We start from the raw sequence: 17,519 nt of genomic DNA, 5'->3' as shown, positions 1-17,519 counted from the left end.
TATTGCTAGTGTTTAGATCAGGGTTTCTTAAATTGGGCCAAGTGGCACCCTTAGGCCTTAGGGGCCATAACAGATACTCAGGGGGCCACGAGCACCAAATGGTACAGAGGGGGCCGTGATAAGTAAAGGAGCTACAGGGAGGCTATGAGGTCGTAATTTGAAACTTATACTAGATATTCTGGAGTTGATGATTAGTAGCAAAAAAAAGGTCTTAGGTGTTTTTAATTTTTTTTTTTGAGTAGTCTTGTTAGAGGGGGCAACAGCTTTTTTAATTTCTTTAAAGGAAGTAATTTGAAAAAAAGTTTTGGGAACCCTGATTTAAAAGTTTGTGAAATGTACATGTTAATTAAAACTAAAGGTTTTGAAAAAGTAATGTTTGACTATGTAAAATTTTAAAAAAAGGTTATAAAGGTAATTTCCCTAATAGAAGTATAATGCTAACTTTAAAATAATCACATTTAACTGGTAAGAAACAGTTCAAAAGTTTTTGTAAAGTTAATTAAGTTGGATTACAATAATTATCAGTTTTTTGCTGTATATTAGCAATTTTAAGTAATGTTATTTTTTATGTATATGTTATATATTGTTTTCCTAGATATTTTTAAAATTTTTTATGAATTAATTGAGGTGGATAAAAGATACTGATAGATAAATTAATCTGTGTTTTTGAATTTTTTTAATGGTGGAAAAACATAACACCTATTTTTGCATAAACTTTAAATACTGTTTAAGATAAAATTCTCTTATCATAACTTATAATATATAACATAGATCTTGAACTTTTGATTTTTGGATTACCTTAAGGTTCTTAATGACATATTTTTTTGCTACAATTTGATAAATAGTAGTAGATTTGCTATCAATTGAAATTACTTGTTTGAGTTGTGCTCAAAAAGTTAAAACATGTAAAGTATACACTAAATCAAAACTGAAGACAATCACAAGTGATGCAACAAATTGATAAACAAAATAGATACAGGATAAACTTATAAAAAAACATGAGTTAAAAGTGATTCTCATTTATTTGTCTGCTTTAGTTTCTTAAAGTGCTGCTTCTCTCTCTTTTCAGTCTCTTGTAGACAAGAGCTTATCATTTTGTTGCTGTTGTCAGTAGAAAGCTCCACCTACTCATCAGTGATAATATCTAAGTTCTTAAAGCACTTACAGACATCTTGAAAACAAATTTTTGGACAACCCTGATTAAGTCTGATAAGAACTAACTTGATATACATCATAACAGAGACTATAATTTGATTGTTGCCCAACTTTTAAAAATGACAAAACACAGTGTTCCCACATTCCTATAAATCCCTATAAATTTGCAATATTCTAAAAATTCTCTATAAACCTCTAGAAAAAGTTGAAAAGTATATGTAAGTCCCTAGAAATTACGTAATTTTGCTTGGTGATTGAAAATTGAAAGCCAAAACAGTAACACCACATGGTGAAAAAACACATAAAAAATTTATTACTTTTTAATCAAATTCTTTGCAATCTCAGTACAAAATTGCACCACCTAGCAGATAAAATGTTTCCTTTTTATATTAAATACAATTTATCTAAAGTTTATTTATTTAACTAAAATTAGAGCGCAAAAACCCTAAAACTTAAGTAAATTTCTTATTAAGACTGTGCTGATAAACAGTTAATGACATATTTTACTTTCTGTACCTTTAAAATATGTACTCAACGTTTGAAATTCATTGTTTTTTTTTGATAATTTCCCTATAAATTTGCTATATTTTTTGGATTTCCCTATAATTTTTTTTAAAGTTTTAATGGGAACTCTGAAAACAGCAAAGTCTACAAGGTAAAGTAGCAAGTATCAGCAGTTCCTTATTGATGATCTTTTGTTTTCATTTAGGTATGTAACTTATATAAATCTGCACCTTTTAAATATTCATAAAAAAACACTAATAGTTTAAATTTTTACTTAAAAAAGATTTTTCTGATAGTTTCAGAGTGGGAATTAAATCTAATAAAATGAGTAAAAATAGTAATGAAGTCGAAGTGCTGCATATCGTTCAACTTACATTTGTTATCTGTTGCCATCTAGTTTTAAGGTAGTAGGCATTGTAGATGGAAATTGTTGATATTTTTCTTCACGCTTAACAAAGTCCATTTAAGCAGGTACAATGAAAGTTTAATAACTACTTAAATGTTTGCTATTCCAAATTCTTTATGTCAGATCAGCAAATGTGCCTGATGCCTTGCTAATGTGACAATTGATTTTTTGTGTAATGATGCGTTTTATGCAAAATTTGAGCCAAGGTATAATTTTTATTTATTTATTTTTGATATGCTTGCCATTGATCTTATTTGATTTAAAATACTTCTTTTCTGATTTAGGATTGAAAGCTAATATTAGGGCCAAAACCTGAGCAAAAACTGACTCAGTAGTGTCTGAAGATCTTGTGAGAATGAGCTACAAATGCAGCATAATTAGTAAAGAGAAGGTCAAGCACTGTGACGTTTTTCACTTCTTGCTTTCTTTCAGATATGCAATGTTGAAATAATTTCTTGTATGGAGCTTCTATAGTTGACAATCTAAAAGCTGGTTTTAGCAGTATTGAAAAAAAACCATAAAAAGTTGGTGCAAGTACGCCAACTTGCTTTACCCCACTTTTGATTTCAAATGAAAAAAAAAAAGTCTTACTGACATAATGGGTGGTTTCTCTTATGTTTTTGTGAAAAGACTTAACAAATTTTGGAGAGACTTTAAAGAAATTCAAAATAAATTAATTTCAAAAACAGTCCTACCAAATCAAAATCTTTAGTAAGGTCAATGAAATTCTGTCAGATTACATAAAATCAGTGATAAAAAGTTAAGACTAATTCAACATTGCAACTTAGTAAACACTATTTCAGCCATTTTATGTAGTCTAGAAAGAATTTCAGAAGCAAATACTTAACCAGTAATTCCAAAATAGTAAATTCCTCAGTCTTTAATGCAAACCAACAAAAAACTTTTGTTTTTATACAAAGTTATGTTAGTTTTACTACCAAGCATATTTTTTGGCAACAAATCTTCCCTCAAACATTTGAATAAAATGTCATGTTATAGAGATAATAAGGGTAATTATTCTTGCAATGCTGGAGCAAGTTGACTGGTATGTCATCACTGTCTGATGCTTTTCTAAGAGCCACCTTAGTAAAAGTTTTACAGACATATACTGAAGTTGGTTTGATACCTAGGTCATCCATTGTTGGGAGACTATTAATGTGGTTAAGTGCATCTTCAGTAATAATATTATGTCTAGATTTAAAAAAAAATGTTGATCCCATCTACCTAACTATTTATTCCTACTGTGTAAAATTTGACAAGTTTCAAGTTGCAAAGGTGATCTTAATTTTTTTGTGGGTCCAACTGTTTTTCTATTTTTTTCAGAATCAAAATGGTATTGCATTTGTCAGCAGCAGCCTGAATACTAGCACTAGCTTTTAAACTAAACTCTCTCTGACATTTCCTGCTGTCCTTTGAAGAATATTTTAAACTTCATTAATCGTTAATGTTCGCTGTGATTTGGGTTCAATGTTGGAACTTTACCTTCTCCTTTACGTGATACAAGTTTTACACAACTTAAATAACACCTTTTTACATGCTTATAATTATTTGCTTGAGTTTTTATAGAAGACTTTAAAAGTTAACACAATGTTATGGAAAATATTAAGGTTTTTTTCAAATTTCATAGTGTTATTATGCAATAAGTTTAGCTATTTTTATACTTACATCTACACAGCTTTTTAAAATAAGTCTGTATATGTCTGGACAACTTCCTTTAAAAAAAGAAAAAAATTCAAAAAGATTAAGTCATATCAAAAATCTAGATAACCATCATGAAAGTTTTTCATCAAATGATTCCAATTTGAGAAATTACTCATATTTAAAAGGAAACTTTTTACAGCATAATCTTTCAACTAGCTCTTCTAACAAATCTGACAATGTAGAAAATTTGGAACTGAAGTATTTGGAAAAAGGGCGTAGAAAAAAGAAAAAAAGTTTAAAACATCGAAAGCCTTCACTTGATAACCAGCTTACTCTTTTAAGTGATATTGTACAACAAAGTCCAAATGAAAATTCGATAGAGAATGTGAATAGTTTGTACAATGTAGAGTTACCACAAAGTTATTCTAAGAGAAAGTCTAGCAACAATGTTTACAAGCTTGTAGATAGTTATGGAGATTTTGAAAATAATCCAAAAACAACTTTTGTAGTGCAAGAGTTGCAGTAAGTTAAATATTTATAGTTTATAATTATAAAAAGTTATATTTAGTGTTTAACTTTATGATTCATTTAAATTGAAAATAAATGAATGTTTTTAAGTTAAAAATAATAAATTTAAATAGTACTCTTTTCTTTATTTCACCAACTTATGTTTCATCCTCAATAGAGCTATGAAAATTCAAGAAATGTTTTTAAGTTATTAACTTTTTGTATGACACTTTATATTTATTAGATTGCTTTTATTTAAAAACTAATTTAATTTACCTTATTATTTAGAAATTCAACATTTATTTATATATTAATAAACAAGATTTAGTTTTATTTTTAAAGTTTGAATCAAACTTTAGTTGAATTTTAATTTTTTTAGTAATTTATTTTTATTGTATTTAATTTTTAAAACATTAATATGCATCTTTGAAAAAGTATTTATTAACAAAAAATACTTACAAAAAACTTAAGTTTTTCCCATATTATTCATTTATAAAATTAAAGAAATAGTTTCTTATTTCAAACCGACTGAATTATTAATTGGTATTTTTGCATGAAAAATATTTTTAGCACTTCTCCACTGAACTGTTTAAGTTTTTCCATTTAAGTTAATATAAAATATTGTTTTAAATTAAAATTATTAAAATTATAAGGACTGAAGTAGCAAGCCTAAAAAAACAATCAAATCAAATGAAAGCTACAATAAAATGGTGGAGTGAAAAATCAAATAGTTGGAAAAGTAAATGGTCTGTAGTTAAACATGAATGTAAACAACTTAACAAAGAGGTTTTATTGTTTGTTAAGTATTTTTAATTCATAAATGCTAATACCTTTATTTACTTTGATCTAAAATAAGGTGTTGATTAAATAATTTTACACAGTTATTAAAAGTTTTTGTAAACATAAGTTGCATTAAAATTAGATGTATAAAATCTAATTAACTTCATAAATTTATTAATAGACTTGTTTTGACTTTTATTATTTTATTTCTACTTAAGAGTACAAAAAGGGAAATTCTTTTATACATGTGTAAAAGTCTTATCAAATGTGATATATTTTCTTAAAGTACAAAAAAGTCTTAAACATATTAAAAATAAATCTTTGAAATTACTTTATTTTCATTGTGAAATAAAGTGGTTTCTAAAAATTCAAAAAAAAAATTAGTCAGGTAGGAGCTAATTAATTGTTACATCAGTTGAAGCAAACCTCCTGTACTGTTTTACCAGATTATTCATACTTTTCTTAATTAAGATTTATAAAGGTTTTAAATATATCATAAAAAAAAAACCTAAGTTAAGTAAAATAACAAACTACAAGTTAAAAAAAACTTTAAATAAATAAAAATAATAAGTTAAGCAAAAATCAAATAACTATATGAGTTACTAGTTTGTTAAGTACTAGTTTCTGTTTTTTAATAAACTTTTTATTTGTGGGAGTTTTATTATTTATTAGTTCTTTAGAACTGAAAATTGTTAATAGCTAATTTGTTTGTTCTAATATTTTTGCAATTTATTTGTGATCAGACACAGTTGTTTTCCTTTTTACGGCCGCATAGTGAGGAGGCAATTCAAATTTGCAAAAGTTAGTATTATTTATCAAATAAATAGCTGAGCAATCATTTATTTTTCAATGTTTAAGATATTTCAAGTTTCCTTTAGAGATATAAGCTGTCAAAGTTAAAAAACTCAAAACGTTCCTTTTGAAATTCTTTTGCTAAACAAACAAAAAAGAATAATTCAATTAAAAATCTATTTTCTCCTAAATTTCTGAGCAATGGCTTCAAAATTTCTCCATATGAACAACTTGCATAAAAAATACTTTTGAGTTTTAATGAAAAAAATACACTATTTTGTTCAAAAATAAAAAAAAGGAACTTTGTTTTTATGTTTTAAACATAAAAATGTTTTATACAAGATCTCCTAGATATAAAAACTAGTGATCAAAAGAACTAAAATTATTGGCAATAATATTAAATTTAAAGCAATGTCTGTATAATTGTTTTTGTACAATTCTGTATTTTTTTTAACTGTTAGCTTGATTTTCATGTCCAAAGTTTGATTTTTGTGAGTTTTTGTTTGCTAATTGCCTATGAAAACCAAAATGCTTATTTTAATAAAATGCAATTTTTTTCTAATACATTTGAAAACAAAAAATTCTCCTTTAGTTGTATTTAATTTATTATCTCTCAAACTATGTATGGAATTTATCTGTAACTTAAAAGTTATTAAACCTTGTTTTTATATATCCACTTATGTTATTTTTACAATGCTTAAAGTTTTAAGATGTGAAAAAATATTCTACTAATATTTAAACTGTATAATGTTGTGAAATTTAATTCGTTTATAGTGTTGCTCTTTCAGAGTTTTTTTTATAAATTAATTTTGGAATAAATTTCATACAAATTTTTAGTGTTTTTAACATGTTTACTTTTCTAAAATTTAATTTAACTGATGTACAAATTAAATTATACTAAAACTCAGTTTGTTTTAAACATGATAAACTATTTATTACTTTTAAATAGTTTGTACAGTACTTACTATACCATTAGAATACTTTGCTTTTTCTTTTAATAGTTATAAAAATATTCGTTTGCAAACTAACTAAATTTGAATTTGAAATTTTATTTTTGAACATAAGATATACTTTGTATTTAAAAATATAATCGAAACAAAAATTATATTGAATTTATTGCTTTACAACTGTTTCTCGCTTACGCGATGATCACAAGCTAATAAACTAACAAGTAGCAATGGATAAAGCTTTTATACAGTTTTAGCTGGGTAATTAGGTGATTAAGTCATTAGTTAATTAAAAAATTCAAGTAATTTTCAGTAAAGTTAAATACGATTAACATAAAATACAACAATAACAAAAAGGAAATATATGAAAAACAAAATTAAATAATAGTTAATAAAGACAAAGGTAGGTAAATTAAACTTAGATTTAGTCAATTAAGATTTCAAATAAAATTTTGTGAAATGCCTACATTTTCAACTAACTTCGATCTCAAATTTGAAAGTTTGTTGTTGTTGTCTGAAAATGCAATTTTAAGTCTCTCCAAATTATAGAGGGTACAGATTTTTCTAAAAATAATAGTCAGTCATTTTTCAAAGTTAATAAAATGAATAAAAAAAAACTCAATAATAGTATGATACTCTATTTACCTTAACAATACTAATACTGTGTTAATTATTAGTCATTAAAATATTATTTTTTTATATGTTTGAAATGATTTTTGTTGTTGATTTTTATTTAAGTAAATCTAAAATATGGAAATTATTAAATAGTATAAACTAGCGCAAAGTATTACATGATAAAAAAAACAATATTCCACAATAAATTTGATGTTGCTTTAAGAAAATGTTCTAACTTTGAATAAATTTACCTTAAAAATTTTACTTATATTTTAAACTTATACGTTCTTGTTTACAATTTTTTTCAAGTATAAGCCAACAGTTTTATAAACTGTTAAGTTATCTTAGATATTAGTATTTTAAAAATAGAATGTATAGAGCAATAATTTTTTTAAACACCTTTAGATGGAAAGAGTATCGAACTCCGAAACGGAACTTTTCAATCAGTTAGAAGTGTTCAAGCAGCAGAGACAACTTCTAATCCAGGAAAACAAGCGATTGAGGTCCGTGGTGAATGATAAAAAGCAGCATGAGTCAGATATTAGCAGCGCATGCTCAAATGAACTAAACGTGAGTTTTTATGACAAAGCAATTTTCTGATTTAGTTTAGAACATTTTATACTTGTTTAAAAGTTTTATATTTGATTGCAATTTAGCTTCAGTTGCTTTGATAAGACTTTTGAAAGTTTTTGAATTTTCAACTTAAGTATTCAAAGTATTACCTGCAAATCTAATACTTTTTAGAGTTTTAATTTGATTATTATTTACTATTTAGTATTATAATTTATTCACGTTGTTATTTAAAAAAAAATTTACCATTCTCAAATTTATTTTAAGTAGTACGACAACCATACTTGAAATTTATTTACTTGTATAACAACTTGTCATGCAGTTAACATTTATAAAAAGTATATCAAATGCAGATTTAAAGTGAATTGATTTTGTTTGTATACCTAATCTGACTCGGGATAATTTATAGATAATAAGGCTACTATGTTGCTTCTAAAAGTGACGATTTAAGTGTTGGAAAAAGTTAAAATTGATAGTACAAGAAAAGGCATTATTTTAAATACTTTATTTGAAAGCGGTTTTTGACAATACTTTTTTTTTTATAGAAGGTATATAAGTTAAAAAAAAAGTTTTAAATATGTATAATGTACATTGTAAACAGTGGAAATAAAACAGGGTTCAAGTGGCCATTGACTATAAAAAAATTAGTTTTGCAAAATAGAAAATCTAAGTGTTAAACATAGCTAGATAGAACTTGATTTCTTTGTTTCAAAATTGGTTTTGTTACTTTTCTGCTTTAAGTATTTAAAGAGTTATGTAAGTTTAAATCCAACTATAACTTGTCTTTTTTAGTGTAAAGACTACTGAAAATTATTCCTAGTTTTCGTCAAAAATTTTCTTGCAGGAAGTTAAAGAAAAATACATAAAATACTTATTTAGAAAAACTTTTTCAACAATTTTTCTTAAATTTTTTATAATATATATCAAAAATATAATAAGTTTTTTATAAACTAAAACTTTTTTAAAAATAAAAAAGCAAATAGGTTTCAAAATATTACTTGTAAAAACCTAAAAAGAAGTTAAATGCCAATTGATATTTTTTTGAAAATATGTATATTCAACCTTTGACAAATTTGCTACTACATAAAAAAAAAAGATTCTCTGTTTGGTATTTGAGATATTTAACTCTTAAACATACCCTATTTTGCCCTAAATACACCAATGAGTTTTCTGAGAGAATAGCAGTTTTTTTAAATAAAAATTACTAAAAAACAAAAAATTACTACATATAAGTTTACATAACTTTTGATATACTTAAAGCAGAAGAGAACCAAACCCAGTTTTTAAAAGAAAAAGCTCAGCTCTACACAATTAAACTAAGCTCTTGGTTTAGTTTTTTAGTCACGAAAATGGTCAATGACCACTTGCCAGCCCACTGTGATGTCTATTTTGTATTGAAAACAGCTTGTGTTGTTAAATTACTATTCTGCTGGTAAATAAATCAAAACAGTTTCTAAAATTTGTTTATTCTACAAAAATTATTTATTTGTTCTTCATAGGTTAACAGGGAATCAACTGTTTCAAAAACACCAAAAAAAGGTTAAAATTTTTATATATTAAATATTTATGTTATTTATGTGATTTTAATAATTTTGTTAAATTTTCTAGAATTGAATAAAGTTATGGAAAACGAATTGTTGCAAAAAAATTCTTCACTGCACTTAAAAATAGACGAATCCTTAAAAACTATCCAAGCAGAACGAGAGTTTGATTATTTTATTAGTTGCATAAAAACAATAATAAGTTAATAAAAAAGGGTAATTTTAAAACTTGTAATACATGTAACAACTTAATGACTTAAAAAATTTTGAGTCTAGACTAAAACATATTTTTTTAGTTTATTAAAAACAAACATAAATAAAATAAGATGGTAAATTATCATACTTGTTTGATATTTATGAATACTAGTTTATTTTATGATAAAGATCTTCATGACGGAAAGTGAAGTTATTTCAAAAGGTTTACTATAGGTTGAAAATCACTACGTATTTTATTAACTGTAAGACTAATTTATTAACCTTTTTAAAGGAGATCCTAAATCTAAACTTAACATTTTTTTTATAACTTGGATGATAAACATTTGTAAACATTTGATGGCATGTCTTCGTTCAAAGCAAGAAGTTACACCTTACATACGAAAAGTTTAGCAAACATTAAAATGCAAACTAAATAAGAATTCATTCATTTTATTGTTTAGCAAATAATGAAAACTTAGCTGTGAAAGTGTTTACTTTAGTTTCACAACTTTTGTTAGATTTTTAAGTTTTACTAAATCATTATACTTTATATAAAATTATCAATAAATACTTTTCAAGTCATATGTGTTTTTGATTTCAGCGCAAAATTAGTTTTGAACAAAACGATTGAATTTCTAGAAAAAGAGTTGTCTGATTTGAAAAACAAGTTTCAAGAAGTAAAAATTACAAAACAAGAAACGTTAAAACAGGTTAAATTGGAAAAAAAAGTTGTACTACAAAATACAGTAATAACTAAAACAGTCAAATTTTACTTAGGTCTTAAGTTAATGTAATTATATTTTTACATTTAGGTGTACATTAAAAGTTTCCATTAAGGTAGATTATGTCTATCTAAAATAAAAGTTTATTTATTTTCTTTATTTAAGATAAGATATAAACACTTTAAACATGACTTCCGCAAAAAAAGTCAGACTGGTTAAAATAAATACTTGATAGTTTACCGTAAAGAAAAAAACTCCTTGCTTTGTTTATTTCATTAAAGTGCCAAGTTTACCTACATGTTTCAGTGAGTGTTAGTTTGTTTTATGACTGATGTTTTAATGAGAGAGAGATAGTGCTTCGTCATTCCCAAAAATACAAAACTGTTTTCACTTTCATGACAAATTCAAGTTAAATAAAATGCTCTATGCGTAAAGATATATTAAAATTAATTGATGCTCAACCTAGTCTTCAATTGTTTCAATTGCTTACTAGTTGTTTTACCTTTTTGAAAAATGTTTAGTTTTAGTTATTAAATTTGTAAAACTTGTATAACTTGTTGTACTATACAAAATGTCTTCAGTTGTACAAATTAAATAGGGTATAACAGTTTAACACAAATAGTAGTTGTAGTAAAAGAATTAAGTTCCAATCACGAAACGAACAGTTAAACATTTTATTGTTTTGTTATTCGTTACACAAATTTATATAGTCTATTTAGATACTGTTCTGAAGTATACCTGTTAAGTTATTTTCTTCAATTTAACATACATAAAAAGTTCTATGACAGCCAGTTTTAGCCATTTAGATTGGAATATCATATAAAACCTAGATAGAAATTATATGCTACCGAATCATTTAGCCGAATCAACTGTAATAAGATTTTAAAAAGTTTATTAACTATATAATTACAACAATTTTTAGTATATCTAGATAGTTTCAAATTTGTGTTTTATCAACTTTTCAATTTAGATGGCAACAGCACAAGAGTCACATCGTTGTGAAATTGTCAGAATGAATGAAAATTTTCAAGAAGAATCAAAAAATAGAAGTCAATTGGAACGAAAATTGCAAGAACTACGTGAAGAAGTAGGAAATATTTAATTGTTACTTAATAATGATAGATTAATATTTCTGTGATTACAAAAAAGAAACTTCAACTTTATTTGAAGTTAAGTCTTTGTTTTTATATATACCACATAAAGAAAAAAGTAAAAATAACACTTGTAATAGTTAATTTTTAAAGTTTAAAATTTAGTATAAGTATATAAAGTTGATGCTATTGCATTCTTGAAAAAAAATATAGTTTCTATATTCAAACTATATGCTTCTTACTACTTTTGAATGATTTTATTGAACTATTGTCTTGGTTTCTATTTTTATCATATTTTACTAAAACTTTTGCTTATAGTTGAGCGAAGACATTTACTGGTTGAAAAGACTAGTTTAAGTGATTTCAACTCAAAAGTTTATAACTCTTCATCATTTTTCACTTGCTCATTAAAAACTTACCAGTGTTGGTAACTGCAGGGTTGCCACAAAGTCAGGAAAAACGAAAAAAAAAGCACTAAAGTCAGGAAAAAATGGGGGTTTCCGAAAAAAAGTCTGGAAATTTGATATAAACATGCTATTAACAAGAAATTTTATCATGACTAAAAACTGCATTTTGCTAATGTTATTTATCTAATGTAAAAATTTGCTTTTGCAATTCATAATTTCTGGGTCTAATTGAGGTTTTGGAACAAATTACAAAATTTCAAATCTTTGGTTATGTATTTTTCAATAGGTTTTAATTAAGAATCTGATTTAGAAAAGTCAGGAAAATTCAGTATTATTTTTCCAGCTCGACTTGTAGCAACCCTGTGAATGTCAGATTGGCATTCCCTCACCACTTATCAAAAAGCCGCCTGCCCAAACATTTGACCAATAACTTAAGCTTCTAAAATTAGTTGCTGGCTTAAAAAAACACATGTATTGACTATAAAGTCCACACTCCCAATGTCTTACCTTAAACTTACCTGTGTGCTAATTTGCAAATTGAAAAGTTAAAAAATGTACGAGTAAGAAATAAAGTTTTCTGCCCCAGATAGAGCGGCTTCAGAGGGAGAACGCGTTGGAGTGGGGAAAGAGGGAAAGGACCGAGAGCGAGAAGTTGCAGCTTGAGAGGGAGAACAAGAAGCTGAAGTGGGCGAGCGAGGAGATGCGGAAGGAGATGGAAGCGAAGAGGAAGTTGACGAGCGAAGACAAGAGCAACGAGCTGAAGCAGTTGAAGGCGCAGCTGCAAGAATATAATCAGGTGAGAGAAATGCTCGTGAACTTGAACTGAAAAAATCAGTTAAAGTTTACCGTGGCTTTGTTTAGGAATTTGCTTAAAAAAAGTTTAATGATGACTTTATTGTGTTGTTGTATGGTATGTGAAAGAAAAAAAAACACAAAAACTTAAAATCAGCAAGTTTTGTTCACCTTTTCGCAGGAACTTCACGACCTGCGCAGGCAGTCGGCGAGGGACGAGAAGCTGATAAGCTCCAAGTCGGAGGAGCTGCACCACGAGAGGAGGAGGAGCGACCTGCACGAGAAGGAGAGCAGGGAGCTGAGGAGCAGGGTGGAGGAAGTGCGCAAGTCGCAGCAGAGCACCGAGGACGAGGTTTGTGACGTCACAGTTGTTTCGGCGGGCCGAAGAAAACGGAGTGAAATTTCGTTTGATTTTTTTAAAAGCCTGAATTTTTAGAGTTGAAATTTCTGCTTACCGGATTAATTGTTAACGCGCTTTGGGAAGATTTCAATTTAACTATATATTTTGCAGTAACCAAGTTATTACCATGAAAGTGAAAATATTTAAAGTCCTAACATCACACGAGTTAAAAAACAGTTGAATAGTTAAAGTTTAATGAACAAATTAAAAATAAAGTAGTGCTAAACCTTTGTTGTTTTACAAAAAACCCTGAGCTACTTGACCTAATGTTGTCCGATAGAAAGACATTTACTGGCCAATATCTAAACTCAAAACTTTATCAGGTTAAAAATTTGAACTTTTACTTAGTTTTCTAATCATTCATTAAAAGGTTTAAGATGTAGTTTCTCCTTTTAAAGGCATTTGTGCAACAAAAGTTGAAAATCCTGTGGCCCCAGCTGAATAAGATGCATTTGTGGGATTTTTATGTTCTTTGTACTTTCAAGCTCAGCTAATGCAATGTTGTCTCGTATTTTTGAGACTTTAAATTTCTGTAGTAGCTGTAAACGCTATTAACATAAGCCATACTTCAGTAATAAATTAATTGATCTTTTACTGTAGCATGGAGTCTCGTGTATGTTTTTATTAAACATTTTAACTGAAATTTTGTCTGTTTTTTTTAACAGAGCGGTACATGAAGACTAAAACTTATGTGTTTTACCATATTGCCGTTTTTTTTTCACGGATCTCTAATACCTTTGGGAAAATGAACATTTCGGGTTTTAGCGAAGTTGAGTTTTTTCCTGGTGATGACAATACGATCACTTTAATCCAGTAAATCGCAAAATAATGAACCGTTGGTGTAGATCAGCGGTTCTTTATCTTTTTTTTTTTACCCCTTTTTGGAAGATTATACCAAATTTACCCCCAATATACAAAATAGTATTTATTTTGAGGAAAAATGTTAAATTTTTTGAACTTTTAGCTTATTAAATCTTAAAAATGCTAAAATTTAAAGAGTTTATTAAACTTTAAAAAAATTACAGTTAAATCTAAACTTATAAATTAAAATAACAAAAAACATTGATTTACATAACTTGTAAAAAAGAAAGTTTACCTCTAAAACAAGGTAATTTACCCTAGTTTAAGAATCGTTGGTGTAGATGAAAAAAAGACAACTTGAACAAGCCTTTCCTCTGCGATGGTTCTAATCGTATCGATTTCCTTTATTCTAATAATGCCACTTGAAGCAGAAACAATTACAAAAAATTCAATGGATTCTCATTGTTTAATAGTAAAATATTTTCAGAAACTCTGTTATTAGTATTTGGCTCTGATGGTCATTCAAATAAATTAAAGATTATTTTATAAGGCAAACCGTGTTAACACAGTCTGTACTAGTCCAAAGTGTTAGATCAACTTAAGTACTATTCAACGTGTTTGTTACAACTTGTTAAACAACACGAAATGCATAGTGAAAACCCATTGAAGAAATATTAAACATTTTAAAACCACTTGATGATACTTAATTTACTCACCAGTAACAGCCGCTGCCTACCAAAAGCAACGCATATAGAACAAAAAACTTTTTAAGCAATAATAATTTTTTGTGAAAAGTTATATTTTGTGAAATAAAGTTTTATAGTTCGTTATTTAGTGTCCGCTCAAAAAATTCTCAAGATCTTGCGTCTCTCTGTCTTTAAACTTTCTCGAAAAAAAATTATTATATGTGTGTCGTTTTTACGTAAGTTAAAACTATTCTTCTTTAATTTATCAAAGTTTGATAAATTTTTGTTCAGAACGACAGTTTGCAAAATCAGAATCGAAAGCTGCAACGGTTGATCGAAGAAAAAGAAGAGGAAAACGAACAATTGCAAGTCGAAAACAGCCAATTACAAGCCAGGTAAGTTTGATCAGTTTGTCAATAGTTTTGATTATTTCAACCAATTACAAGTCAGGTAAAGTACCAGATTGTAAATATTTTTAATTAATTTAATTACAACATCAACAGAGTTCGAAATGAATCGAGGATTAAATCGAGTTATTTGCGTTCAAACTGCACTTCGACTAGTTCGGAGTCTGAAAGTTGAAATTAGTATTAGTCAATGTTTCTTTTATTAAAAAAAAGTGTTTTTATATCCTTTCAAACGTTTGTTTTTAAAAACCATTGTGATGAATATCCACTGTGTAAAAATATCCAAATCATTAATTGAGTTTTAAAGTTTTGAAAACTGAGCAGATATATCAGTATAAATTTTTATCACTGTGAAATATTAATCATGTAACGCAAAAAAACTTTTCTAAAAAAATAATTTATTTGTTTTTACTACAAGCTTGTTTGTTTTAAGTATTATTATGGAGGAAAATAACAGTTTAAACTAATTAAGTATAAAATATATAGCTTATGAAAAACAAAAATTGATTAACCTAAATGTTAATCATATGAAATTAAATTATGCACAATGTTTTGAGAAAAGTATGTTAATGAATATTTTGAACATAAACAATATATATCTTTTATTTAAAATTTATTGGACATTTTTAAAAGTTAAGCCATAAGTGATGGCCACCACTGTAAAAACTAATAAAAAATAAAGTTTTAGTCTTTGGTTCGGCTTCTTGAAAAAAATATTTGTAATCTCTTCTAGGTATAAAAATAAACAAAATATAATTGGTTAACTTTTAGATTTTTGTATGCACTTATAGTTTCTTTAAGTTTTCATCTACAACCAATTTGTATTATATATTTTTTTGAAAGTTGTTGCAATTTCTTAATTGAACTTTAAAAAAAATCAAAACATCGAGAGCATTTAGTTTAATTCTAGTCATTCGTAATTTTAATTAAATTTTTGTACACCTTTTGTCTATTCTATTTAAGTTCCGTAACCTCTGTAAAAATAAATAAACAAGCACTTTTAATTGTTAAAGTAAAAAATGACGGTTTTTCGAAACCGACAGTATAAATAAGTAATGGATAAATAAAATTAAAACAAACAATGACACAAAATTTTTAAATGTGAGTATGGTTTTTACTATTCTTTTGAAATTAAAAGTTTAAAATACTTAGTTATAAATTTTTCAATACTAGTGCAAATAGTTTTTACGAACAGTTAACATATTTTTTTAGTGGATTTTTTCTACTGTACAAGAAAGTACACTATAATAAATTCTAATATAATATAAGATACAAAGTGATAGGAGATAAATTCTGTACATACGAACAGTCAGAGATCATTTATAAATATGAGAAGCAAAACGCTGTAAGCGTAAAAAGTATTTGTTTACAAAAACAGTTGTTAAAAAAATGTATAAAACTACAATTTTTTTTATTATACTTAATTTCAAGTTATAGTGCAGTTACATTCGTAATACGAATTTCTATCATAAAAAACGAAACAAAAACTACCCTAATAGAATTTTAGTTTTATAAAATATGCATTTCCCTTATTTTTTTCAACAATTTCAAAAAAAACTTTGCTTTCATCCTAAAAAGTTTTATAAAGTCACTTATATTATTTACTTTGCAGTCCGCAAGCCATACTATGTGAAATCTATATTTGAACATAATTTTTTTTGATTAGTTTAAATAGTAATGATATTAGTTTAAGGTGCCTAATGATTTAAAAAAATTTAATTTAATGTGGATTTGTATACCAGGTAAATAAAAAAAAAGAAATTTTATGATAATAAACTTATTTGTTTTGCTGTTTAAATTTTTTTTGTTGTAAGACTTCTTTTCAAATAGAACAGCGTTTAATTGCATTGGCTGTTTATCATTTTTTAAATTTCAACTTAATTAACAATTATAGTTTATAAAACTTAAAAATACCAACTATCGATCATTTAATTTAACAAAGCTTAACAAAGTTTAATACTATCTTAGTAATAACGATGTAATATTACGCTACAAGAAGCTAATAAAAGTCAGGAAGTACATACAAAAAAAAACACAAAATTATTGATGGAGCTTTTATGAATAAAAATTATGATGGAACGGACTAAAAAGTATGTTCATCTGCATTGACAAGTTATACTAGCTTAATAACCGACCCGGCAATGCTTACAAAATTTAAATGGAGTCCGGCTTCAAAAGTAAGTCCGGCCCGAAAAACCAAAATTTAGGTACAATTTACGGAGGATTTGAGATTTATACTAGATGTAATAAAAATGGACTCATAAATTAATACTATGTCAAAATAAACTGGATAACTGAGAATTTTTAGTAAATAAAAAGAAATTCAATGCTCCGGCCATTCTAGAACTAAATTTCACTACAGCTGGCCTGCCAATCAAAATATTGCCCACTTATGAATATAAGTATAATGAAAAATAATTAACTTTTTTTTGAAATATTGGACGTTAGATAATAGTTAAAAAACTAAATTTATTCATAATTACTACCTACAAAACATAGTTTAAACTGTGACACATTAATAAAACTTTTACAAAAAACATGAAAAATTTAGTACTAATAT

The 17,519-nt window shown here is 26.4% G+C and overlaps 1 protein-coding gene across 2 annotated transcripts; it reads left to right on the top strand.

Annotated features, from left to right (window-relative positions):
• The first annotated feature begins 3,888 nt into the window (after positions 1–3,888).
• Positions 3,889–15,765, top strand: LOC145834574 (coiled-coil domain-containing protein 102A-like). 2 transcript variants are annotated; one of them, XM_082942034.1, is made up of 11 exons: positions 3,889–4,228; positions 4,867–4,999; positions 7,753–7,917; positions 9,417–9,456; positions 9,526–9,622; positions 10,255–10,363; positions 11,346–11,462; positions 12,460–12,669; positions 12,847–13,017; positions 14,844–14,947; positions 15,056–15,765. In XM_082942034.1, exons 2-11 carry the CDS (start codon positions 4,904–4,906, stop codon positions 15,132–15,134), a joined length of 1,188 nt encoding a protein of 395 aa, XP_082798160.1. In that variant the 5' UTR covers positions 3,889–4,228; positions 4,867–4,903; the 3' UTR covers positions 15,135–15,765. The 2 variants fall into 2 exon arrangements, with proteins under 2 accessions (XP_082798160.1, XP_082798161.1); XM_082942035.1 differs by lacking the exon at positions 3,889–4,228 and having other exon boundaries at positions 4,918–4,959.
• The last annotated feature ends 1,754 nt before the right edge of the window (positions 15,766–17,519 follow it).

Source organism: Thalia democratica, chromosome 4 (assembly GCF_965202585.1).
Source record: "Thalia democratica chromosome 4, ktThaDemo2.hap1.1, whole genome shotgun sequence".
Classification (NCBI taxonomy): Eukaryota; Metazoa; Chordata; class Thaliacea; order Salpida; family Salpidae; genus Thalia; species Thalia democratica.
Note: the sequence above shows the minus strand (reverse complement) of the source record. Positions and strands in the feature narration are given on the sequence as shown.

Excerpts from the sequence above, each read along its gene's own strand:
- LOC145834574 (XM_082942034.1), top strand. The coding sequence starts at position 4,904 with ATGAAAGCTACAATAAAATGGTGGAGTGAAAAATCAAATAGTTGGAAA. Across the intron at positions 5,000-7,752 it reads GTAAACAACTTAACAAAGAG|ATGGAAAGAGTATCGAACTC; the intron begins GTTTTATTGTTT and ends AAACACCTTTAG. Across the intron at positions 7,918-9,416 it reads CATGCTCAAATGAACTAAAC|GTTAACAGGGAATCAACTGT; the intron begins GTGAGTTTTTAT and ends TGTTCTTCATAG.